This window comes from Syngnathus floridae, chromosome 18 (assembly GCF_059516105.1).
Source record: "Syngnathus floridae isolate MCC-2025c chromosome 18, RoL_Sflo_1.0, whole genome shotgun sequence".
Lineage (NCBI taxonomy): Eukaryota > Metazoa > Chordata > Actinopteri > Syngnathiformes > Syngnathidae > Syngnathus > Syngnathus floridae.
Window position 1 is genome coordinate 8857455 of NC_142430.1, and position 25544 is coordinate 8882998.

The 25544-nt window shown below is 41.6% G+C and overlaps 5 protein-coding genes across 10 annotated transcripts in view; all 5 read right to left on the reverse strand.

Moving 5' to 3' along the window:
• Positions 1 to 667: 667 nt before the first annotated feature.
• LOC148382895 (nucleoside diphosphate kinase B-like) lies at positions 668 to 3029 on the reverse strand. The gene is made up of 5 exons (XM_088360228.1): positions 2880 to 3029; positions 1690 to 1816; positions 1215 to 1316; positions 1027 to 1139; positions 668 to 954 (listed from the first exon to the last, which is right to left on the reverse strand). The coding sequence occupies exons 2-5, from the start codon at positions 1810 to 1812 to the stop codon at positions 840 to 842; spliced, it is 453 nt and encodes a 150-aa protein (XP_088216354.1). The 5' UTR covers positions 1813 to 1816; positions 2880 to 3029; the 3' UTR covers positions 668 to 839.
• Positions 3030 to 3472: 443 nt separating this feature from the next.
• LOC148382896 (zinc finger protein 518A) lies at positions 3473 to 8979 on the reverse strand. 2 transcript variants are annotated; one of them, XM_088360585.1, is made up of 3 exons: positions 8431 to 8979; positions 7552 to 7614; positions 3473 to 7466 (listed from the first exon to the last, which is right to left on the reverse strand). In XM_088360585.1, exon 3 carries the CDS (start codon positions 7454 to 7456, stop codon positions 3656 to 3658), a length of 3801 nt encoding a protein of 1266 aa, XP_088216711.1. In that variant the 5' UTR covers positions 7457 to 7466; positions 7552 to 7614; positions 8431 to 8979; the 3' UTR covers positions 3473 to 3655. The 2 variants fall into 2 exon arrangements, with proteins under 2 accessions (XP_088216711.1, XP_088216712.1); XM_088360586.1 differs by having other exon boundaries at positions 7542 to 7614.
• A 195-nt stretch (positions 8980 to 9174) lies between these two features.
• fmn2b (formin 2b) lies at positions 9175 to 15918 on the reverse strand. 2 transcript variants are annotated; one of them, XM_088359816.1, is made up of 19 exons: positions 14101 to 15918; positions 13820 to 14043; positions 13540 to 13712; positions 13356 to 13479; positions 13218 to 13276; positions 12078 to 13033; positions 11825 to 11969; positions 11558 to 11645; positions 11427 to 11488; positions 11268 to 11359; positions 11083 to 11212; positions 10867 to 11013; positions 10693 to 10752; positions 10354 to 10474; positions 10171 to 10263; positions 10025 to 10076; positions 9809 to 9958; positions 9636 to 9717; positions 9175 to 9558 (listed from the first exon to the last, which is right to left on the reverse strand). In XM_088359816.1, exons 1-19 carry the CDS (start codon positions 15465 to 15467, stop codon positions 9532 to 9534), a joined length of 4152 nt encoding a protein of 1383 aa, XP_088215942.1. In that variant the 5' UTR covers positions 15468 to 15918; the 3' UTR covers positions 9175 to 9531. The 2 variants fall into 2 exon arrangements, 1 of the variants encoding a protein (XP_088215942.1); XR_015854007.1 differs by lacking the exons at positions 9175 to 9558; positions 9636 to 9717 and having other exon boundaries at positions 9866 to 9958; positions 10338 to 10474.
• A 161-nt stretch (positions 15919 to 16079) lies between these two features.
• On the reverse strand, positions 16080 to 20138 carry chrm3b (cholinergic receptor, muscarinic 3b). Of its 4 annotated transcripts, XM_088359824.1 has the most exons (7): positions 19469 to 20138; positions 19138 to 19229; positions 18545 to 18609; positions 18268 to 18443; positions 17611 to 17906; positions 16963 to 17549; positions 16080 to 16896 (listed from the first exon to the last, which is right to left on the reverse strand). In XM_088359824.1, exons 3-7 carry the CDS (start codon positions 18591 to 18593, stop codon positions 16445 to 16447), a joined length of 1560 nt encoding a protein of 519 aa, XP_088215950.1. In that variant the 5' UTR covers positions 18594 to 18609; positions 19138 to 19229; positions 19469 to 20138; the 3' UTR covers positions 16080 to 16444. The 4 variants fall into 4 exon arrangements, with proteins under 4 accessions (XP_088215950.1, XP_088215951.1, XP_088215953.1 ...); XM_088359825.1 differs by having other exon boundaries at positions 19138 to 20138; XM_088359827.1 differs by lacking the exons at positions 19138 to 19229; positions 19469 to 20138 and adding an exon at positions 18819 to 19094.
• Positions 20139 to 20279: 141 nt separating this feature from the next.
• The window catches only part of ryr2a (ryanodine receptor 2a (cardiac)), a 30055-nt gene continuing 24790 nt past the window's right edge, over positions 20280 to 25544 (reverse strand). The window contains exons 98-114 of the mRNA XM_088359815.1: positions 25333 to 25539; positions 24967 to 25257; positions 24814 to 24881; positions 24583 to 24715; positions 24413 to 24499; positions 24068 to 24331; positions 23876 to 24006; positions 23669 to 23711; positions 23464 to 23597; positions 23316 to 23376; positions 23103 to 23249; positions 22866 to 23000; positions 21994 to 22150; positions 21820 to 21884; positions 21620 to 21720; positions 21354 to 21405; positions 20280 to 21231 (exon numbers count right to left, since the gene is read on the reverse strand). Of these exons, the coding sequence (XP_088215941.1) occupies positions 21136 to 21231; positions 21354 to 21405; positions 21620 to 21720; positions 21820 to 21884; positions 21994 to 22150; positions 22866 to 23000; positions 23103 to 23249; positions 23316 to 23376; positions 23464 to 23597; positions 23669 to 23711; positions 23876 to 24006; positions 24068 to 24331; positions 24413 to 24499; positions 24583 to 24715; positions 24814 to 24881; positions 24967 to 25257; positions 25333 to 25539 (2172 nt within the window). The 3' untranslated portion in view covers positions 20280 to 21135. The remainder of the gene's footprint in view (positions 21232 to 21353; positions 21406 to 21619; positions 21721 to 21819; positions 21885 to 21993; positions 22151 to 22865; positions 23001 to 23102; positions 23250 to 23315; positions 23377 to 23463; positions 23598 to 23668; positions 23712 to 23875; positions 24007 to 24067; positions 24332 to 24412; positions 24500 to 24582; positions 24716 to 24813; positions 24882 to 24966; positions 25258 to 25332; positions 25540 to 25544) is intronic.

Sequence of the window (25544 nt, forward strand, 5' to 3'; positions counted from 1 at the left end):
AGGGGTTATCCACTTGTCATAAGGTCAGATAATAGGTGATCGATACATTCCAACTTTCCCGTTTTGATAATATTAAGATTTTTCAGATGATCAGAAAGACTGTGAAAATGGGCAGGGACTTGAGAAGTCTTTGTGAATTAAAACAAAAATCAGTTTATAACCCAGACCCTTGTCGTTGTACTGAAGAAACGTTCCAAATGTCACAATGTCTCCTGAAACAGGTGGAACATCAAATTATCCTTGAGTCCATTCATGAGCTCTTCTTCTTATTCTTTTTTTTCTTCTTATTCTACTACTTCTTCACCTTCTTTTTAAACTTTATTGAACAATAGATGTTTTTTTCCCCCCAATGCTTTATTGAAAACATAATGGACAAATACGGCAATTAACATTCTACATACATTTAAACACAGCAATTCTTTAGAGGGATAAATGTTGTTCATAAACCTTTGTTATTCTACACCATTCACTTTATTATTCCGCTTCTTCTATTTTATTCCCCTCACTTTTTTGTGTATACGAACACACACACACGTGTGTGCAAATACATGTGCCTGTGTGTATAGAAGACCCACACTCACGCATATTATCAATCATAAAATATCCAGTTAGGGGCCCACCGTGCTCCTCGTTGATCATCTAATCCTCACAGCAATGAAAGACACCATTTAGTCTGCAACATGAACATTTATTTTGCAGTAGAAATTTGTCAATGCCATCATCACACAAAGGAATGGAATGTCAGCAACAAAATAAATGCACCCTAAAATCACAGTACAGTCTGAAATAACTACTTGTGTTGTAGGTAAACTTGGATAAGGGGCATTTAAGGAATGTGCTCAATAGATCCAGCTGGATGCACAGCTCGAGTAGCAGTTGAGCTCGTCTTCTTTGAACCACAGGGCAATCTCCTTTGTTGCACTCTCAACCGAGTCACTTCCATGGATGATGTTTCTGTGAAGCAAAAGGGGAAAAATAAGAGTGCCACTCGATCAAGAGACTGACTATACCCAAGATGACGCTTACTTGCTGACGTCGATGCAGAAGTCTCCTCTAATGGTTCCAGGTTTGGAGTCTGCTGGGTTGGTTTCACCGAGCATTACCCTGCCGGTCTTAACGGCACCCTTGCCTTCCCACACCTTAATGTTGAACAAAAAGATACCATGTTGACCTCTCAAACTAAAGATTCAGTGGCTAGTTATGACGGGTCTCACCATGGCAACCACCGGGCCGCTACCCATGAAATTGACAAGATCAGGGAAGAATGGACGGCCTTTCAGGTCACTATAATGCTCCATCAGCAGATCCTCTGATGCCTGCAAGCATAAATGCAATTTGCATGTTTGCAACGAGGGTAGATGAACCTGTGTACATTTTTAGAAGATTCATTTTGGTTGCATCTTCTGCCTGGCTGTCGCTGAGCCGCAAATTCATTCCATATTATGGCACAAATGTCAAGAACAAAACATGGAACGTGTTTACTTGGTCAGGACTGACTCTACAGTTGATAAACACTTAAAGCCACTGGTACAAAAATGGAGTCTTTACTCAGATTATCTGCGATCCTGAAATAGACATGGTTGATAATCCGCTCACTCGGTCACTCGGCACCCACAATATCCAGTCGCTGGAATAAAATCAGTTCAGTGTGTAAGTAACGTGTTAAGAAAACAAAGCATTTATACTTACTTGCATCATTTTCAAGGCCACAAGTTTGAAACCTTTCCTCTCAAATCTTGCAATGACCTCACCAATGATGCCTCTTTGAACACCATCAGGCTTGATGGCAATAAAGGTGCGCTCATCTGTCATGACTCTGGTGGTAGGAAGAAAAAAAAAAAAGGATACTGTAGATATATCCATACATAGCACATATGTAGATGTCCCCGACCAACATCATAGTGCAAACGTGGATCATGAGAACCCCAAGCAGAACGACTGCCCCCCCTTTTCTGCTATCAGTACATTGAATTGCTAGCACAGAAAATATTTTAGCCACCCAGAAACCTTTTATTACATTATAGTCTCCCTCAACCCAACTTCAGAATGCCTTTTATTGTCATTATGCAAAGTACAACGAGATAAGAGCTGCCCAAACGGTGTAATATAAAACTATAAAGTGTGAAAAATAGGATGTCAAACTACATATATACAATGTAAACAAAAGTGACAACTGCACAGTTGTAGAGGTTGAAGTCATTCCTGACCTATTAATGAGACGTCACCTTGTAATGCAGTATTGAGCAGGGGAAGCCCATGTGATTATGATTACCGATCGCGATCAATTTCAAGCCGATTACGGTGCATGTACCTGGTTGCAATAAACAGTCGAATCCAGTAAGGCTATGGATGCAAACCATCATTATACAAGATAAACGCGAATCTGAAATCTGAAACCATCGCTTGGAGTTATCCTTCAAAAAAAAAAGAAAAAATCACGCTATTGTTGGGAAGAAGGTCACTCAAAGTCGGTGGTGTGGCGTTGATTAAGATGATCTCTAGTGATGCAGATTGAATTAAGTCAATATACAAGGTATACCGACGGTCAGTGTCTACAGACAAATCTGTTTAATCCTTTAAAGAAGAACCAGCCAAGCGATTATGCAGTACCAGACAAGTGATTATACAGAAACGGACGATTCTCTGAAATTGTCATTTCATTTTAAGCAAAAGTAAAAAAGAACTTTTGGGATCTGGAACTGACGCGTTTAGGAGCGGTCCAGACGGCCTAGTTCATAAAACGCCTCATATTGTGTGATTACGAAGGTTTTGATAGATTTTAGAGGTTGAAGCGAAATTTTCATGAGGAAAACATCTCACGCGGATCACATACGATGGTTACTGACCGAATATCTAGATAATAAATAAAATGACGTTACCTTAATTTTTGTCCTGCGAGACCTCGGACTTCCGCTGCTGCGATGGAAAGCTGAAAGACTGCCTCGTTCCGCGTTGCCGCATTTTATGCGAAGGGGCGGAGACTTTGACGTCACGCTACGGCAACTCCAATAAGACAAACTAAACTAAAACTCAATTAAAAATAAGATTCACTCGTGTACGCATCATTCACATATTAATACAAAGAATTTGACCATTTCTAGAATCAGGATGTATTCTAAGAGTTTGTTCATTCAATTCACATCCAAATTTAAACATAAATGTAACTTTTTAATCCGGATATTAACAACAAACCGGACTGTAATGAGTCAGAATGTAATCATTCAATTCACATTTAACCATAATTGTACATTTCTAATCCAGAGAATTGTTCTTGGCATCTTTCATTGTCACGAATGCCCCTGAATTCCTGTTTGGAAGGTAATAAAATGGTTTAAAGCTGTATGTGGAAAAAAAAAGAGAAAAAAAAACAAAATTGTGAGGCAGTGCAAAAGTTGACTTGCGAGAAAGAAAAGAATGAACTTTTTGTAGGTCCGAACATTTAACACATCTTAATGAATTACAATGAAACACATTCACAGTTCAAACACACGTGCATGACTGAAGTCATGTTAGCTCCATTTAATTTCAGAAAAAGCACCAATAAAATATTCCAAATAAAAAAATGTATTTACAAAGATGCAAATAAAACATCGTGAAAGGTCATATACATCTGTAACCCTGCTGTTTAGCCATATCGAAGGGTATCTGAAAACATTTACAACAGTTTGTTCCAGTCTCGTGTTGCCTCCATGAGATGTCGCTGCCCGTGGCCAATCCAATGTTCCTGGCTGTCGAATAGCCGACCACAGAACCAGCAGTCGAACACCACAGTCTTTTGGCTACTATCTGACAGAGGTTCCACAACTTCATACTTTTTTTGGTTCTTTTTCCTTAGCTTGAGCTTGAGAAGGAAACGCTCTCGGACCACGCTTTGAATGGCTCGTGGGCTGGGCGAATTGTTTTGCAGCAGAACGCCTTCAGTCAAAATCTCCCCCCCTTGGGGACCAAGCTCAGCGAGCGCTTTAACGGTTTTCTGCGAAAGGGCCACCTTGACAACAGCGCCTCTGTGTCGATTGATTGCCTTCATTATATTGGCCACTTCGGGAATATCGGCGTCTGGATGATTAAGCACGACGACGGGTTGGTATCTACGGGGGCATTTAATCTGCTGGAGAAAGTTGAACGGGGCGAGTCTCAAGGTTCTTTCAACTTCTTTTGCGATGGGACTCCAAAACACAGTTGTGTCTTTCTCAGTCTGTACTTGGTTGGAGAACCTTCTGGCTTTATGGACTGTTTCTGGAAGCTCATCAAACAGTACTTTCCTGCGCACTTTTCTCCGACTTGGAGGTCGACTTGGTCGTGGAGCTAGTTGAGGTTTATCTGCTTGACTTGGTTTGAACTTGGATGTCAATTGAGGCATCGATTCCCTGACAGCGCTTTGGGCTGAATTCTGCTTGACGATGATCTTGTTCATGTTGTTGCAAGCATTTGTTTTGTTGGAAGGCATAAGAAAACATTGGGTTGGAGGCGAGGTGGCCAAAAGTAAAGGTTGACAACTCGAGGAAGGTGAGCCATTCTTGAGAAGACTCGTGGTAGGGCTAACAATTTTAAATACAACTTTGTTACCTCTTTTGTCTCTGCTGTGGCAAGACTGACTGACGGATTTTGTTTCCAGATGATTGAGAAGCACATTGGACTTGGGTGGGGAAATGTACCGAAGCAAAAATGTTTGGCGACCGCTCTGCAAATTGCTCGATTTGTCGCTCGAACTCACAGGCATGGCCAGAAGAGGTCTATCCGAGTTCAACGGGAGCTTTGCACTTGCTAGCTTGAGGCCAGAGCTGCTTGGAGCTTGAACAAAAGGAATTGACCTTGGCAACAAGTAGCAAGTTGGCTGTGTTTTCGTCACTTTGTCTGGAGCGTTGGATGATGCGCTAGAAAGGAATACAGGACCTTTTAAATTTGAGCTATTGAGAAGATAATGAGGGGAGGTACTAAGCCCACTTTGAAGAGAAGAAAGTGTTGTCACTTTATCACTAGACGCTGCCTTATTTGGATGTTTTAGAGGAGGAACGGGCTCACTGGTGTGATTACTTGAGGTTTCAAACCCAGACTTTGTCGTGTAGGAGACATTGATTTGAGGATTTACGCATTGAGTGATTAGCTTAAAACTCGGCGTGGGCTTGAGCTGCATTGGCATAGCCGAATTTTTCTCATTAGTCGTCAAGACCGCTTGCTGTTTTTCATGTTGCTCTTGAAGTCTTCCAATCGACTTTGTTGGTTTGGAACAATCAAATGAATCTAAGCTTGAATGTAAAGATTCAGTCCTTTCCTTATGAAGTTGTTGTGTGATTATTTCATCTGAGTGTTGTTCAACAAAATTGCCCAACGCGGATGAAGTTTCATTGGCCGATACGGGAATGAGATCCTCCTCAATTTTTATAACATTAAAATCTTTCAGCACCGATTCGGGGTTTTCCTCATCTGCATCAACGCAGTCATCGTCCTCAAAAGCTTCTGACAACTCGGATAATGTGGGACTAAAATTAGATGCTATATTATTGATTTCTCTGCCTGCTGTCAGTTCTGGTGCACCATCATTTTGATTAGATGCTCTGGGTGACATACCAAGCGCTTCCTTGGAATAATTGTGAAAAGCGAATACTTGGTGGTTGAAAGAACTTTGTGGTGTTACAGCATTTTCTCCAAAAGAGGAGGATGAGGCCATCTCTGCCAAATGTTTCTTAGGATGCTGGTAATCGTGGAATTGAATCAATCTCGTGCTCTCAGTACTTTCTGGAGTGCTTTGGGAACTCATTTCAGGCCATTTGCGGGAATTCTCTTTATGCACCTCGAAAATATTTCCGTTTCTCGTGTAAGTTATCATTTCTTCATCTAGCGCTTCGCAATTCTCGACGTGGTTTTTGCAAGTTGATTTACCCTGTGATGCCTCCTGAGAAACAGGATGGTCCATTTTTGATCCGGTCTCAGATTTGTCATCAAATGCATGAAACGTTTGTCTGCCAATCGGATCAGTCTCTGCGATTGAAGTGGAAGAGCCGTTTACACAATGGCCACCTCTCAACCCCAAATCATCACGAGGAGGAGAAGACTCGAGAGGGAAAACCGGTGTTTCTTCCTCTTCAACCTTGACGTTAACTGCCATGATATCATCGTTTTGTATACAAGATTCACTTCCATCAAAACAAGGTGATGTGGAGCTCTTACTAGATGATTCACCATTCTCAACAAGGACTTCACTTCTACAAAATGCAGACCTGCTTTCTGAAGAGTCCAAATCAACTAATGAATTGTCTTGGATGCACATGTTTTGTTTTGCCACTGGTATTACTTTGAGAACCAGATGTTTTTTCCCATCGACCATCTTAAATCCCATCACCTTGGTTGTGCAGTTTGGGGGGAGAGAGATTTTGTTTTTCACCATCAGAACGGTCAGTGCATTCGGATTGGTCGGCGAGCCGCAGCCATCATTGTCCAGCAACATTATCGGCGAGGATTGTTCTGCGGTCAAAGCGTTTCGATGAGCGGAGTGTTTTTTTGCTGGTGTCCCGTCGAAAGTGTGCGCCGCCTCGTCCTCGGAACACACCTCCGATTTTGTTCTACCGTTTTGGTTCGATAAGATCCCTGATATACCAAATAATTTTGGCAACTTCTGTGTTTCTTGCAGCTCGGAAATATTTTCAAGCGTCTGGTGGCAACTGAGAGAAGAATTTGTTGCTCCGTTTTCTAAAGTCTTCCATACGTTTGGATGGAGTTGTTGGTTGGATGGATGCTTGCCTGCTGAGTGAGCAGCTCCTGTGTGTCCTTTAATCTGCTTGATGGTAGTAGCGCAGTATCCACAGATTTGACAAATTAAAGGTAACACGCTTCGGTGAGATTTAAGGTGCTTTTGATGATCCGCTTCATTCAAGCTGATATGTCGACACTTGGAACATTTCCAAGGACTCTCGTTATGATGGTGGATGTGTTGGACAAAAGTCCCCGCATCCACAGTTGTAAACTCGCACCAGTCACATTGGAACTTTCCGTTGGAACTGTGACACATGATGTAGTGTCTTGTAAGCAAAAGTAGTGAATACTGAATTCCATCACAGCAGAGCTCACATGTAACCAAAGTATTTTTGTGCTCGATTCGGTGACGTTGAAGAGCTGCAAATTCGTTCGTGGCAAATCCGCACAAATCACAAGGGTACGTCGGTAAAATCCCTTTGTGGGCCTCTCGGAAATGTTTAAGGAGATCGTTAGGACTGTAGGTCGAATGGTCCTTACATACTGAGCAGCCAAAACTCAGGATGTTTCCAGAAAAAACAGCCCCTTTCTGAGTTTTATAATTGGCTCTCCTGGTGGAGCCGTGTTGCTTAACAGGCAAGCCGCCTGCATTGCCTTGACTACGGCGTCCTCGATCTTTGAAATGTGGAGCGTCTTTGACGTCTTCTGCAGATGACAAAATGTAATTCAAGGCAGAACTGTGAGGTCCTTCGAGATCTTCATCCATCCCTGAGAATCTAGGATCGAAAAAAGTTTAACATTATCTTTGGTAAGAGGTTCTTTGTCACGGATGTAATGCCTAATAATCATACATTGCAGCACCTTAGGGAAGGAAGAGGTAGGACTGATGTCAGATTCTCTGAAGACTACGAGTTGGTACAGTATCTGCAAAAAAGAAAAATACAGAAGGAATATAATTCATTTTACTTTAACAATGCCATTTTCGGTCGACTTAAACTTGTTAGCGGGCTCGTAATTGCCATCGGACGTTATTGTTCGACATGACTGTGACTTCATGTCAAAAGCATTGTAAAAAATAGCAATAGCAAAGGCAAAACTCTTCTTATATCCATTCAGAGGTATTCGTTTGATAATCTTAGTGCCAGAGTAACACTCATTTATTTGAACAATAGATAAAGCCACACTTTCAATACGCTACATTCAGGCACGCACAAACATACATTTTGCTTGCTACTTATTACAATTTCTAATGTGCAAAAAATACAAAGTTGCACCTCACACCTATAATTCCGATAAAAATCATGATAATCAATCGGACGCCTATAATTTTGATATAAATATTCGTCTCATCTCTACTTGCAGGTACCACAAAGGTAGAGAGGAAAAAGTTGGCTGTTTCTCAACATGGCTCAAAGCAATGGCTTGGCTAACTTAAGTACAGCAACATTTGAAAAAGGGCAAACGATCACAACCTTAACAAGAAAGTAGGATGTAAATTTGTTGACTTGGTTGAGTGTCGAACAAGTAGTGTCGAACAAGTTTAAAAGGAGGCGGGCAGGGGGCTGCATCAGTACATTTAAAAGCTAACCGAAATAGAATATTACACTGCTAGAATAACTGAATAAAATTCTCACGATCGAAAATACATTATGGCTGGAGTTTATTGATTAGTTGTCATGTAAATAAAGCCACCACCCACGCGAAGCTATACAAAGTTACGCTAAATCAAAATGTTCTTACTGTTAACTTGATGGAACTTCAGACTTGGTCCCGTTGACACCGAACATCATAAAATACAGTAGCGCCGGAAAAAACAAACAGCGGCAATATTCGACGGGCTTTTCAGCTCTCTGTGGAACGACAGAGACGGCGGCCATGACAGTCCATCCGGGTGCTTTCGTTGATGCTCTTGACGCTCAAGTAAAAGCGGATGGATATGTCTTGTCAAAAACCAAACTAGTGCTGACATCAATGTTTTTACTTCTGAAAACTGGTCTTACAAAAGTAGATCAAATCACCAGGGCAAGTCTTTAAACCGGTTGATCGGCGTTCCCATGGCATGTTACTACGTCATGGTTGAGCTCGTGAGTGTAGGGTTTATGGTGGAAGGAGAAGCAATGGCGGATGTACGCCATTTCCCTTTGCTCTCGCCATGGCAGATTCACAATTGCCAGTCTTTCGTTGTTGTTGTCCCTCGTTTGTTTGGTTAATAAACATGACGTGTTTGCCTAAAATGTTTGGGTTTGGGTCCCATAATTCTCTTACAACTGCTGTTACACTCTATACTTGGACTCCATTACAGTTCGAGCACACGGAAGTGACGTCACTCAGACATGGCAGCCATTTTACCTACGTCATCACCCATAATAGATATATTTCCTTATTGCACCTGTAAAGCCTTTATGCACACAATTATTTATCTTGATTTCTTATAGTGTTTCTTAAAGCCAGAAATAAAATATATTGAAAAAAAGAGAGCATGTGTTGCTTATCAAGCACTTTAATGTATTGTTTCAACACTTTACCACTAACAATGAAATTGATACTGCAATAGACAACAGACTGTCATTTGAGCTGTGGCGATTCATTTTAGAGGTTAGGGTTGGGAAGACACCCTCTCTTTTCCTCTTGTACATTTTGAGGCTTTTCCCCACTTCCCAAATGTCCTGAAAATCTTGAAATATAATCTTCTTATATCCAGCATAAGGAAATGTCATCCTTGTTTATCATCTCAGCAAGTTGATCAGTGAAATTAGACATCCCGGAAAACAGACTGAAAACACTCTGTTAAATCCATCATCATTTATCAGGAAAAAAAAAAAAAAAAGTAAGTCCAGTGAGTCAAATCTTCATGCCAAGTTTGGCTTTCTGTGGAAGAAACACATTGGACAAAGATTACAAATTGTTTTCACAATAAAAAGACGTTGAAAATGGGGTCAACTTACTATCCCTGTTGCATGTTTGGGTTTGACACTGTAAGAAGCCCGTTCTTTGGCTTGTCGAAAACATTCCTCTGCTACTTTTAACCTGTCAAATAAATATGCATATACTGTATATTGCTTAAATGATATGTTTACACTTTTACAACAATGAGGGGTTTTGGTGATCAATGAATTACCTTTCCTTTAGAATGGATTTGTTTTCCTTCTTCCACAGGTCCTTAAAGTCAGAGGAAAACTCATACCAGACAGAAAAAATTGTGTTTGGTGAAACCTCTTTCTCTCCTCCCTTTGCCTTCACTGAGTAGAATACTGTGATTTCCAGGAATCTATCAAAACAATATTGTTAAGACTCAAACATGACTGTAAAAAAGCATATTAGTGCTTCTACTTACAGTTTATGTGTGCTGCTGAGATGACTTTCCAATGCATCAAGTTCATGTTTAGCTATGGAAGAATAATGTACAGGACTTACTGTGATTACCCGGAATGCAGAATATAACCATCATGTACCATCAAACACCTAAAATGTTGTTTATACCTTCCAAAATAAATCCCTCCATGTTGTCCTTAAAAGGCTGGAGGTTATCTTCAATGGAAGCTTTACACACTCGTTCCACCTCTGAGGTACATGCTGGAAAAAAAAAAAAAAATCATGATGAAGTCGGAAGACCATCATACAGTACCCCACGTGTTATAAGGCCTAACTTGAAATAGAAGTTACATCTAAGGTCTTTTCTGAGTCGAGTGAGATCTTTGTGAAAGTCTTCAAATTTCATCTGGGAAGTCTGGAATAATTCATGAGGCTCAGGGAGAGGGTAAACACAAGTGTCTTTTCCAGCATCCTGGAGAAACACATCCAAATAAAAACTCAAATCATTCCAAAATAAAAAAAATCAGTCAGGTGAAATTTTGTCCCTTTGACAATTGAATGAAAATCTAACCAAATTATGAGATCCTTCATCATACGATAACAAAAAACATAAACAAATAGTGACAACAATACTTTGCACAAATCACCAATCCATAAAACAATGACATCATAATCATTGTGAAAGCTCACCTCATCAAAATTCTTTAGATAGTATGCAACTATGTAAGTCAGAAGACTTCTCATGCTGTCCTGTATGTAGAGAAGAAAAGCAGAACAGGCAGTTACGAATGAACGAACGAACGAACAAATTGCTTCTCGCAGATGTTACTTTGGCTTCCTCTGTATTAATATGCGGTTACTCACACTGCTCTTGACATCTTTGAGTTTAGGAAGGATGTCAAGACTGAAGCCATCAGCTTGACCTCTTGTGCGATTTCCTCCATTCATGAAGTTTCCAAAAGCCAGCACCAGACCAAGAACCTGCTTCACCTTTTCACTGTCCTGTAAAACCTAAACAGAGGCAGCCATAATTTGTATCGCACTTAACAAGTGAAGCTTTTTGTTGGCAGATGAATTTACCTTGCATACATTCAGCAGTGTATCCAGTTTCTTCATGATGGATGACATGCACTCAGAAAAGCTCGACTGGAAGAGGATACAAAATACTCGACCAGAAAAGCTGGGGATCTGGGACAGCTGGTAGAGAAACCTAGAAGAAAAAATCATTTGATGACTGAAATCTCCGTACCATGACATCAACTCACTGTTCAGGTTTGTCCAGAGGTTTTGCATTCTCCTTGTCTTTCGTGGATTTCATATGTTTTTCAATCTTCTCCAGCTCCTCTGGCAACGCTCTCTGCAGAATACAGATATGAGTGACACTCGATTGTATTTACTAATCAAAATTTCTGTACATAACTTACATTTTCATAGAGAGCTTGAAGGGTCTCCAGGTCTACTATTGTGTTGTCCAAGTTCAAGACGGCTGCGGATAATGTCAGAAAATAGGATTGAAACCGGATTGCAAGTCAAGTGTAAATCCAAACAAACTCACCATGTTGGATGTCTTTCATGTCAAGGTGGAGCGAGGACATAAGGATTCCGACAGCTTGTGATCTTTTGTTGCTTAGGAGCTTGACAACCTAAGACAAGTAGCAAAAATTATTTGGATGCTGAATTACAAGATGATATTTCTGAATATTGACGTTTTGAAAGTATACATGTGTGTTGATGGTTTGTTTTTTTTTGTGCAAAAATTATAATTGCATATAATTCAATCGTCACTTTGGAATCAAACAAGGCATTATTTAAAACATCTGACCTGTTTGGCCTTGGACTTGGTGATTGTGTCAGAGAGTGGCTGCTTTTTCTCCTTGACGGCCGTTTTGGAGAACAACTCCACAAACTCTTCAAAGTCCACCTCAGGCTCCTCTATCGTCTCCCACACGGATGCAGATGATATTTCCCTGATGAAGAAGAAAAGAATAATTTGCTTGAAATGTTTAGATGAGCCTTTTTTTAAACTAGAATAATTTTCAGTGTATTTGTTATTTGAATTGAAAATAACCATTTACTTTTTCGTGTGTAACTGGATTCTGGTCCAATACAGTGGCTTCATAGGTCTGGGAGGTTCCACCACTGCTTTCCTAGGTGGTTTCTCTTGAGTGAGGCCAAGAGTGTATAGCCCCAAAGGCAGAGGAGGAGGCAAGGAGCCCAGACTTCCTGGGGGAGCTGGAGGAATGCAGATGCTACCAGGTGGAGGAGGGGGTCGGGGATGGAGCGGAGGTGCACGGGTCCCACCAGGGAGTGGAGGAGGTGGGGGTGGGGGAACACCACCAGGGAGAGGAGGAGGTGGGGGTGGAGCAACACAGCCAGGGAGAGGAGGAGGTGGTGGAGGTGGTGGTGGAGCAGATCCACCAGGGAGAGGAGGAGGAGGAGGTGGTGGTGGTGGAGCAGGTCCACCAGGGAGAGGAGGAGGAGGTGGTGGAGCAGGTCCTCCAGGGAGAGGAGGAGGAGGAGGAGGTGGTGGTGGTGGAGCAGATCCACCAGGAAGAGGAGGTCCAGCAGGGAGAGGAGGTGGAGGAGGTGGCGGTGGCATTGAACCTGCTGGTAAGGGTGGAGCTGGTGGCGGCTTAGCTACTGCTAAAGGAGGAGATGGCCCACCTGGAAGCGTGGCCAGGGGTTGCTGCTGACATGAACACTGTATCAATGGGAGTTTGGGGAAACCATTGGCTCCACTCGGCTCAGCGTAAGGCACTTTGAACTTAAAGCTGTCATCCATCGGTGATGTTTGCACAGATTTTGCCTCCAGAGAACACAGAAATTGATCTGCTTCAGTCTGAAAGTGAGCATCACACACTTCCTTCAAAAAGATTTCCTCCTGGTCTGTTTCTATATCTCTGTCCAGCAGAGGGGGCTGCCGCTCCAGCTCAGCAATCTTAGTCCTGAGATCTTCAATGGTTTGCTCCAGTTGTTGGATGACATTAACATGTTTTTCCTTCAGTTTCACTGTTTTCAGCAAAACCTCTTCCTGAAAATAGAGGTGGGGGAAAAAAAATCAAATGAGTCATTATTCACTTTCGACTGACTCTTAATGAAGCAATTTGGAAGATGAATGAATGTTTTGTATTTTATTGTTGGTCTTCTTGCCAAATGAGGAGCATTGATGATGGAAACTATGAAGAGCACAGAACAGAAGTGTCTCTATGACTTACCTGACAAATCTGGCTCTCATTTGGTTGCTCCCTCAAAACCAAGATTCCTGTCTGATTTTCTGAAAAGATGGAAAAAAAAACATCTGGCACAATTCAAGACATGAACGTTCTATGGAGGTTCAGGTGTCCTGGTCTTACCTGGATCTGTGGCTCTGTCTCCATTAGGCCTGCATTCTTTCACATGACCCGGTTGCTTACCCTCAAGATGATCAAGGGAAATAGTTGGCTGATTAACAGTGGTCCACGTGTAGAGCTGGTCATGCTGAAGAAATAACTCAAAGTTATTATACGGAAATCAAACGACAAAAATTCAAATACATACGTGAAACTTAGACGATCCAATAGGAGAAGGATTTGCTCCGAGTTGCTGTCTGAAGCAGTCGGTGAAAGGCAGAAGAAGACCCATGGCTAATATTCTGGAGCAGAGCCTCTCAGCTTCTTCTGGCTCCTCCTGCTGCTGTTGTTGAAGGAACACTTTCTCCAGGAGAGTTCTACCTGGACAAACCAGCAAAAATATGGAATAGTGCTTATGAAAATCAATTCATCAAACTTCATCAAGTTACATTTAGTTGACTGGTTCTTGACAGAGCTTCAGCAATTACCTGTAAAAACATCTTGGAAGGCAACTTGTCCACAGGAAGAAGCACAAATGGGTTGGCTTCCTCCACCTCTGCACCTGTAGTCTTCTAAATCCCCAGAGTGACAATTGTTGAGCTTGCATCTCATTCTCCTCTCAAACTCGTCCGTCCAATCAGCTGAGCGACTCAGATGAGCAGCATTGCTTGGGGAGCACTTCCTCGGGACTTGATGGTCACCAACCATCATCCTGAGAGCAAAAAACGTATTTCAACAATCAATCAAGTCCTAAATGAACTACCGTTACCTTCGGAAATGTTGATGATCTCTTCTGGGTGACATGGGACTAATGGAAGGAGATAGAGCCGGTGAATGTCCTGGCGAGCTGAGTTGTCTGGTGGTGGTCTTGATGTATGAAGCGAAGACAGGAGGGTACGGTTTCACCATGGGGTTTGAGGGAGAAGCAGCTTTACTGGACCTGTGAATGTGTTTGGCTAACGTGGGGCTTCCTTGAGAAGGTGTAAAGCAAACACTGTTCCTCCTGGAAGGGGAAGAGATGCTTCCAGCAGATGCTATGTGATTACTTTCCGATACGATGCTCATGCAGTCTTCGAGTGACTCGGCAGCACTCGTGACTTCTTCAAACATATTCCCTGAAATCATTCCGACCATGGTAGCGTTGCTTTTCTCGGGGTTCTCTTGAGCTCCATTCGCATGAGGCTCCTCAATGTGGTTTTCATCTCCTGCTTCCGGCTCCAGTGTGTGAGCGCCGTCCAACGTGAAATTGGTTGCCATGGTAAATGGGTTGACTGTAGCCATGGCAGCGGGCAGGGACGGCAACATCTCAGTGTGCTGCTCTTCTGGAACTTCAGCAACACTAGCAGAGGATTTTGGCACCTTGATCTCCGTTTCCTTCCTCCCATTGGATTCCTCTCTGAGGGACGACAATTGTAATCCTTGTGGTTTGTCAGCTACCTGGTCTGTATCTGAGAGGGTTCCTCCCTCCAGGAAAGATAGTGCATCTGATCCAAGTTCTAATTCGGGTGTCAGGTCAAGTCTTTCAGTGGGGGGTAATTCAACAACTCCATTACTGAGTGTTTTCTTGACCTCAACCGTGTCACATTGTTGTTGGAGCTTGATAGCAAGCTGGATGTCTGCGAGCAAATCATCATGTTCTGCTGCTGAGTGATAGCTGTAAATATCAGTGTCAGATCCAGAACTCTTGTGTCCTCCATCCTCTGCTGCTGCTGCTCCCTTTTCTGCTCCATTGCATGGCTTTCGCTCACCTTTCAGGACGCCCGTTTCAGTGTCTGATTGTCCAAGCTCATCTGCAGACAGATCAGGTGTTTTGGCCAGATCACCTTGTTGTGATGCCAGGAGCACATCTTCATCTTTACCTACGAGAAGAGCCTTTTTCTTGCGGATAGAAAAAACAGAGGGCTTGGACTCACATTTGTTTTTCTTCTTGCCTGGACCTGTGCTCTGCGTTCTTCCACCTCCTCCTCCTCCTCTCGTGCTGCTTGCCCCTTTACCTTCATTCTTACCGTGTTGTTTCTTTCCACCCCGTCTTGTCATGTCCCCTCCTCCTTCGCTCCATCCTTCTTCCAGTGAAGGATAACCACCATTTCCAGATGCCGCTGCAGATTTTTTTTGTTTAGCTTCCTGGTTGCCCATGTTGCCCGAGTCAGATGGTATTAGATCCCGAGGACAGGTACGACACTGGAGTCTCTGGTGAATAAAAAGCTACCACAGATTGTCATGATCAATATGGAAATCGTGGTGATTCAGAGTAGATCAACACTGGTTTCAGGTTGCCTAGGCTCTATGTTGATGCTGATTCAGGAAAAGACAGCAGCGCGATGCTCACACACCCATCGCATCCCCTTCAACGCCACCCCCGTCACTTCTCTTTATTTTCCTCTCAGACATACCCTCCCCCTCCTCCTCTCCATCTGCTCCAAAATTGTGACGCAGGCTCTGCATGCTCAATGGAGCTCAATCAGCAAAGCATGATGCAAAAATAGAGTGGCACATAAGAGATGCAAAGAGAAATAAGTCATGGCTAATAAAAAAAAAGAATTAGCTGCTGCTCTGATGACAAAAGGCTCATTCATTGCCACTCTGGTTCCTCACTACATTACCCATGATTCTCGGTTTCCTGTTGACATGATCCAATGTGGGGTGTCTTTAAAGTGGCCTGTCATAAAAAGAACCTGAAGAGATTAGCAATTTCGAATTGTCTCTCTCCATCCGTCCGTCCATCCATCCCAAAAAAATTAAACAAAATTGTTAAATATCTCCATGGTTTTGTTTATTCATCTCGTATTTGACACACTAAAAAAAATGATGTTGTGCGTTCCATGCAATACTGTCATACAACACAAACGATTGTGCATACACAAAACACTCATTTGTGGGTCTGTTTACCATAAAAAATAAATGAAAAGACAAAAACAATTGCATTTGTCTAAATATTTACACTACCACTATCACCAGATGTGGTTATTGTCAATAAATGATTTCCCACATTCAGTAAGCGATGCAAAATTACTACTGCTACTGCAGTTCGTCACTGTCACACTTCTCCATTTTTTCAAGAGCGAGCACACCAGTAGCAAATTTGGACTGGAGGTTCCAAAACTCCATCTGATCTACATTTGTTCTTTCTTTCGGCAAGCTGCGGCATTCCTCTTATTCAATTGAGGCTTGGCTTTGTTTTGATTCCACTGGCACATTAAGATATCTCGGAAGGTTGTTCGAAAAGTCTTGTTACAAAGCGCGTAACACATCGGGTTAACTGTACTGTTGACGTAACACAACCAGTAGCCCAGTGCCCAAAGAGTTCCCGGGATACAGTCTTGGCAAAAAGTATTAACCAAGACCATGATATTGTACGGTAACCAAGTTGTAATGAAAGCTAAAAGAATAGCACTGAGTGTCCGTGCTGCTTTTTTGTCATTTGTCTTTTTTTCATTCTTGCGTTTGTTAACCTCTGTCTTTGCTTTTGAGCCGGACTTTTTCACATCTTTCATGGAGATATTTTCAGGGGATGCGTCGGCAGGCAGTTTCGACTCGTCCTTTGCCCTTGTCGTCTTCTTTCCATCTACAGATAACAAATAAGACAATTTGGTGCGACATAGCAATCAAGCTCGAGATTATTATAACCAACCTGTGGAAAGCTTTGTTTGGTCGGCATCGTTCGCTTCCTCTTCCTCCTCTGAAACATCATTATTGTTCAAACTGTCACAGCAACTCTGTTCTCCTGTGGTGGTGTCAGATCTTCTGAACCTCCGGGATAAATGAAAAAGCAAAGCACTACATTTCCCTTTGCTGCTTTTCATTCCTGTTGGAATACTCGAGTTGTCCTTGTCTGAAGGCGGCTCATCATTCCTGTTATTGTCCTTGGTGGCACCATCATCCCGCTTTTTGTTTCCAACACCAGAACCCTTAAGACCTTGTATATCCTTAGCACGTTTTTCTGACACCTGATAGATCTTCCAAAACAAGGTGGTCATAATGGTAACTGGCAAGTAAAAGGCAGCTATCGCAGTGCAGAATGTTATGATGGGCTCAGATAGAAACTGGATGAAGCATTCATTGGATGGCACCGTCCGCTCACCGACGATGTATTGCCAGAACAAGATGGCGGGGGCCCAAAGAATAAATGAGATTGACCAGGCTAAACAAATCATGGTCATGGCTCGCTTAGTTGTGCGCTTCGCACGATATGTCAAAGGCCTGGTCACGGAGAAATACCTAAAAAAAAAAAAAAGGATGAGAATTTTAATTTAATTTTAATCACAAAGTAGTTCGTTACCTGTCAAAGCTTATGACAAGGAGGTTCATGACTGAAGCATTACTGGCGACGTAGTCAATTGCAAGCCACAGGTCGCAAATGACCGGCCCCAGAGCCCACTGATTCATGATGATGTAGGTGGTGTACAAGTTCATGGATAAAGTGCCGATGGTCAGGTCAGCAAAGGCCAAGCTCAGCAAGTAGTAGTTGTTCACCGTCTTCAGCGCCTTATTGATCTTGAAGGACAACAGGACTAAAATGTTCCCGACAACAGTCACGAGAGAAAGTGACCCGGTGAGGAAGACGATGACTATAACCTGAAGATGGAGAAAGGATTATTAAAATCATTATTATCATTTATCCCTGTATAATCATTTCAAAATTTCCTCAGTAAGGCTGTTTAATGACTTTAAGTTATATTGCAGGGAGTAGAGAAGATTCATTTAATGACCAAAAACAATTCAGATTAGTTTGAATAGTTAAATAAATCAGCAATTACCTCCTAATAATTTGGATTACAGTGTAGTTCAACTTAACCCTTAAAAAAAATGACTGAATGAAATTAAATAAATGAAAACATCAATTCAAGCGCTGTATTCAAATGATTTAAATGAGGATGTAATAGAATATAAATGGTGAATGGTTGATAGAAAATACTTAAAAACATCTGCTTGTTACCTGCAAGACTGTATGTCCTCCTAATGGGTCAAAGGTGGTTGCCTCCTGGATGAATGTCCTATTTTCTGGTGATTCACTGAAGTTTGCCCCTTGCGAAATATTGCTACTATTGAAGTGATGGGGACTCCACCCGCCGACATTGCCAGACAATATGGCAACTTCCTGGTAAGAGCCATCTGAAATGGAAATATTTATAAAAATGGAATAACTCCAGCCTTCCGCCAATTTTTGGACTTCAAATTTAGAGCTTAAATTTCAGATTTTAATAAGACAGTACCAAAAGTAGCTGGGATGAAGGCAGCGTCCGATCTTGAGCTTTGATCCATAATGACCAGCAGGCATCTAAAGGAAGAGTGGAGAAATAAATTAGAGGCAAAATTGGTAACTAACTTCATCCATTCAAAAGTAATGAGAATCCATAACTGCATGATTGATGAGCAGAAATGACATAAAGTACAAATCCATAAAAAAATATATATATATACAAATACAGTGGAGACAATTGAGATGAATTATTTCAAAATATTTCCCACTCGTACACACATACGTACGTATGCAGAATACTGTCGTGCAATGTATGAAGATCCTAAAAAATGGTGTGAGAATCATTACACACATGGAAAGCAATGATAGCATCAATGATCTAGCAAATACAAGATGATCCTTCCATTCAGATTCCATTGCACTGCTGATTATGGTATAGATTAGCATAGCCTGTAAAGAAAAGATGACATTACTAATACAGGCTGTACTAATTAAAGCCAGAACCATCATGAGGACACGTGCAGAAAATGTTCGGCTTGGACCAATCATACCTCCAGTTCAGAGAAACATTTGACAATACTTTGACCAGGTTTGTGAAAAACCTACCAAGAACATGCAGCCTCCACAGAAAGACCTAAATCTGTGGAAAGGCGCATTGCCGACCGCTCTTCCGTTGTGTTGCCATCGTGGAACTGTTACTGTGAAAACAAACAGGAAATCATAAATCATAAACATTCCAAATTAACCACTGAAATAATTGTCTAATTCCTCAGAAATGAAAAAGAAAAAAAAATTAAATTACAATTTGCGATGGATTGCGGGTGTCATTAGTTGTTGGTCTTTCGCCCGATGTCAGAAATATATGACTCGACCATGATAAAATGCAAACTTATTTGAATTCATATAAAACTGTTGGGGGGAAAAAAAAAGAACTTACCAGGCGTGTGTAGAATATCCTACTTAGCCCTACTTGAGCAGCATGCTGCTTTCCTCGGCTGCTCAGACTGCTCAAGAAGTGTGTGTGTGTGTGTGTGTGTGTGTGTGTGAGTGGAGCAGACGGCACCGCCCGCCTTTTAAACTTTATGCAGAAAAAAACACAAGGGGTTCTACTTGACAACACAAAGATCTGCCTCATGAGAGTTCAGTTTAGGAGGAGGAAAAAAAAACAGCATGGAAAATTTAGAGTTTATTTTACAGTGATGGGCAAAAGAAATCAATTGATCACTTTATATAGTAGCTAAGGTCAAAGGTCAACATAATAAGGTCAGTGTCATTATTTCTCTTGTGTTGCTGGCCACTTGTTCTCTACCCACCCAAAAATAAATATTTTCATTTCTGATTTTTGTTTTTCACATCAAATGTTGACAAGTTGAGCCACATTTCCCCTAATAGCATCTCCGGCCATTTTTCCTCTTGATCGTCATGAAGCCCACCAAACTTACCTCGTCTCTCTTCATGATTTCTGTCGGCTCTGGAAATCCTTTTAAGGGATCTTTGCCATGCATCACCTCTTCCGTCTATCACCATCCCTAATTCCAGACACATTTCATTTTGAGCAGCTGCAAAATAATGAAGTTAGCATAATATTGCGTAATATTCCAGAAGCGAAAATCGGAGCTCCCTAAAATACAAATGAAAATGTCCGAGAGCCAACATCTCCAGTTATCTCAAGTTGCTTCAATTCTCAGATCCTTCCAAAAAAAATGTTTGTAGGTAGTAATTCAAAAGTACAGGAAGTTAATCCCTCGTTCAAACTTCACAACTTGTTTATTTGTGTAGCCTTGAAAAGAAGCAAATGAAAGAACAAGCATAAATAAGGACGATTCAGGAGAGCATCATCCAACGTCATGTTGCGAGCAGATTTACAGCATTCTTCACGCTCACACTCACACACACACACACACACACACAATAATGACATGTGCAGATTGTGGACATCATCATAACATCTCCACTTGGATTCAAACCATTAAAATACTCCCTTGTTAAATATTAGAAAAGTATTCATCTTCAGGCACATTGTCTTCCCACTGTATTGCAGGCAAAAATTTCCAAGGTCACATTTTTGACAGTGGTAACAAAAAGAGTTTATAAAACAGACGATATTGCAGTACCACCATCAAATGTGTCTCGTCTGTTCACTTCTTTTTTTCTGCTACTGTTTTGTCAAAAACAAGAAAAAGAACGACTCAAGTCTGAGTTGAAGATGTCAGTCACATGCCAATAGTTTGATTTTACAAGATGTGTCCATCAAGTCTGGATACATCAACTTCTGCTGAATATTGCAAAGCGCATTAAATTATGCACTGAAAATGATGTTCTCCAAATTAAAATGGAATAAAATTGTTTTCATGTATCCAAACCTTTTGGTGAGCCAGTATCATCATATCATTTCCATGTCCACACAATATCCCTCAAGAAGTGTGCTGCAATGTGGGGCAGAGTCATCAAGGTGACCTACTGAATTCGGAAGATCTTGGATGAAAGTCAGTTGGTCTGCTTTTAGAAGCCATTTTGTATTGGGGGAGTGTTTCTAGGCATAATCATGTGGTTCGGAACACATGCAAGGAACCACCGGAAAGGGAGAACAACTCCAGAGACAGATCAGTTCAGCTGATCTTCATACTGTTTCCGGAAACAATCTCCAGCCGGGAAGAACTCCCAACAACGTTCCTGGTACATCTTCCAAACATAAGATTCCTTCAAGACAAACAGGACAATTATTTTTTTACATGACACTGTCAATTTGAAATAATGTCCTGATGGAAAAAAAATCCGACTCCTCAATGAATCAACGATTCAAATGAAGTCAGATGGTTTACCTGTCCTGTGTGCTCTGTTTCATCTTTGTTGATAAGATACATCACAAAGAATCTGCAACAAAAACATGCCATTAGAGAAATATCATATAAATATATTTCCCAACACAAAGTGTATCAAAATGCTCTTCACTGCAAGGGTCCCAACTCTCTTTTCACAATAATGAATTGTCCAAATGTTCCCACTTCATTTGTTGTATATTGTCTCTGTTTTGAAAACGAGTAAGTGTGTGTAAAAACACAACAGCAGTATTTCCGAGAGTACTTACAGGTAATTGGCCAAGTTGTGCTCCTGCAGAGTGTGTGTTTCAAAGCCATGCGGCACTGTGTCGAAATAGTCGTTGCCTATTCCGCAGATAAAACATTTTGTCTGGAAGAGAAGAAATATCGGATGGCGAGTTAAATGTATGATCATTTGACATCCCTGCACTGATTCACTGTGTCAAATAATTTGTTTTGGCCTGCTTACCTCCATGTCCTCCTTCACTTGTTCTTGCTGATCCCGCAGTTCTCCAAAAGCATCAATGATTAAACCTAGGATTGTCAAAAGTTTTATCACCGCTTTGATCCAGCTGCCGACCTTTCGTTTTATTTTGTTAGCTGAAGTCAATATAGCACATTCCACCTCAATGAAATGTTTCACCTTGGATGATTGCCAGCAGAATTACAATGACAAAGAAGAAGAAGGTGATGTCAAATATGATGCGATAGATCTCGTATTCGTCCCCTGCCGGGTCCTCAATCTGGTCACCGATGCCCCCCCCTGCTCGGACACCTACATACATGTGGAACATGTAGCACTGGCAGAAAAAAAAAAGACATGGGAAAGAGAGGCAAACAATGTTATTTGATGGACCTCACACACACAGAAACTAGTTTTCCTGCCACAGTTGACTTTCTTGTGTTCATCTTTTCATGCCTCTGTCCCCTTTGTGTAGAAAAGGCCATGGCTACCCCCTCAAATCCTTAATAGGAATAAATAGAGCTTTATGGAATGCTATGGATGGCTGACTATGGGGGATTAGTTGGGAAATTTCCGGGTGACAGAAGGCCCCCCTCCCGTTACAAAACACACACACACACCATCAGCTGTCGAGGCCTTATATAGCATTTCCTTCACATGCATTTCCAGCTGTATTTCATTCTTTATCAAGTTTGACTTCAAATTGACAAAATGTGACAAATGTTTTTTTTTGGATCTAGATTCACATTTGATTAGCGTGATGTGCTACAAAATTCAGAAGCTTATTCAGACAAAAGCCAGTGCCTGAGGGTGAATACTGTAAAAGTAAAATCCCGTGACTTTCAATCCATAAATGGCAGTGGACCTACTTGACACACAAGTTACTTATCTAACATGGCTGCAGTGTGCAACTGTGCAAAACAGTTTTCTTAGCAACTCTAGCGCACCACATCTTTTTGACTTAATAGCATTATAAGAGGATACAACAGGAATTAGGAGTCTAATCTATGGTCTAATATCCTAAGTAAAAAAAAAATCCTTCTAATACTCACTGTCAACATGTCATCACATTTCATGTCAGGTAATTCTCCATCTTCACTCTTGTTGTAGAACTTTCGGAAGAAGTTGAACGCTACAACTGTGTACAAATACACCACCACCGCTAAAAGGCCGACTGTTAACACCAACTGGAAGGAAAGACGGATGAAGACAAAATTATTATTATAAAGAAAGTCATTTTCTGGGATAGTTGACAGATGAAGCCATAAGTGGATGTGAAGATGCTCGACCTGTTTGCCGTTGTGCGTTACTGAAGACAGGATCGTCCGGAGTGTCTTGAAACCCATTGCGATGTCAAGCAGATGTGCGGCGAAGAAAAAGTTGTTGTAGTGACCCAGGACGGACATGGTCATATACCAGGCCAGATACAGGAACGACTGTTGGGGAGCAGAGAAATGATTTTAGAGATGGTGTCCACCAAATCATTCTACGTGCATGCTTACATTGTCAGTGAACACCACGCCCAACTTCCAGATTTGGTACTTGACATCAATGGAGTTCAGCCTGTGGAGAAAATCAAATGACTCTCGGGATGAGCCCGTTTCGATTTTTCGTGAACTCAACGTGTCTTTGATTGTGTAGTGTACTCACACAGCTGCCAGGTAGCTGTCTTTTCTGGGCTTCCTTTTTTTATGAGCATCACTGAAGGCCAGAGCAGCCTTATCCAATCCCAGAAGTTCACTGATCCTGTCATGACCATAAAATTCTCCATATTTATCCATCACCTGCGGAAAATCAGAGTAAAATTCCCTTGACACGTTTCACGGACACGGTTGAACTGTCAAAGACACCTTACCTTTCGCTTCACAAACTTATCCCAGTAGTTGTTGGGGAAAGATCTGAAAGTGACAAATCAAAAGTTTTCAAAGCATCCAGTCATCTCAATACGTGATTACCATTTTTTATTTAATCATCATATATTTATTTTGTTACTCATCACGATGCAGGATGTGAGAAGATCCTCGTTTAGCTCTTTAAAAAATAATAATTAAAAAAAACTTACTGCGTGTTAATAACCAATCGGTCCCACTGTCCTTTGATATCATCCTCAGATGGTTGCTCCGTTATGTAAAGACCATCAAACTCCAACTTCCTGGCGACCTCCTTTTCACGCTTAAAGATCACCAGAGGAACCTACATGACAAATAAGATAAGCATGATCATGATAATGAAATACTTTCCAACAAGCGCATACCTTGAGACAGTAATATCCGATAATGCAGAAGAAAGAGATGACTGTGTGAAGGATAGCCAAGATCCGCAATGTCGGCTCCATGTATCCGCTGCCCTCTTCCAAAACAAAATGGACCATGGCTAACTTCAAGGGCTCTTTGGGGTCATCCGTGACCCCGTCTTTGATTTCGACCATCGGCTCACCACCCAGTGGATCCCACTGAATGGAGCTGTCTGCTTGATTGGTTGAGATCACTTCCTCGGCCACGGATGACGATGTAGAAACCTAAATAGAACAAAAAGATTCATTTATAATCTATTTTGAATAAATGAAATTAATCAAGTCAAAATATTGAGATCATTCTACCTTGTAGAAGAGAAGAATGAAGTTGATGGCAAATGCAACAAATAAAGCTAGCATCCTCATGTTGTAGAAGTTCCTCGCAAAATAGTTCTGTGGGAGGAAAATAAAAGATGTGAGCAAAATCATCAAACATACCAGCTGACAAAGAAAAAGTTCCCAAAAATTTTTTTTACCAGGACTTTTCGCTGATACGCAACAATCTTCTTTGAGACCACCGACTCCTGTAAGTCAGGTTCATCCTTCCAGACCCTACGCCTTTTAACTTTTGCCTTCACCTTCTCATTCTTCTCCTGTTTCTCTTCACTTCTGTGAAATGACAAATGTCACACAATTTAAATGGAATCCATTCTTGTGTCAACAAGGTTTCCAAGAATATAATAAAGCAATAAAATAATCACACTTACTTTTTCTTTATTTCACATGGATTCACCGGCCTTGCTTCCTTCTCCTCATCCAAAGAAGAGCTGTTCAACTGAAATGGGAGGGGAGAAAAAAAACCAATCAGGAATTTGACTGTTCTTCAAATATTCTTATCAACGGAAGGATTCCATCCTCACCTGTTGCCTTTGTCTGGGCTCAGAAGGTGGCGGGGAAGGAAGTGGAGAATTGAGCATTTCAGTGAGACTGGCATTAGGGTTGTGGGGACTGAGTTTGTATTGTCCTCCCTCTCTCCGTAAATCCAAGCCGAAAATGTCCGACAGCAGCTCCGAGTCACTGGTATTGACAGCCAAGTACGCCAGGTCCTCGTTCACTGAGCTTCTGTCGTAGGATTTTCTTTCTTTGTCTTCTCCCTCCAGTCTGATTGCATCCTGAGTCGGGTCAGGCATGTTAGCCAGTAGCTCAGACACCTGAGAAGAGCATGAGGGTTGAGTTTTTTTTTTTTCTTCCCCCCCAATAAACTGTGGATGATGTCAACTCCATACCTTTATGCTCTTGGTGCCATCAACCTGATTGGCTCCAAATACAGTATTGTATAAAATTCTGCAAAATCCTCGAAACACACTGAAGACCATGTGAAGGAGGCCTTGCAGTACAGACAAGTAGAATGAAAGCAGGGTGGTGAGCAGGTCTTTTGACGTCATGCTTTTGATCTTCTTCATTTTCTTCTTCAGACTCTTCATGGACAGCACCTGAC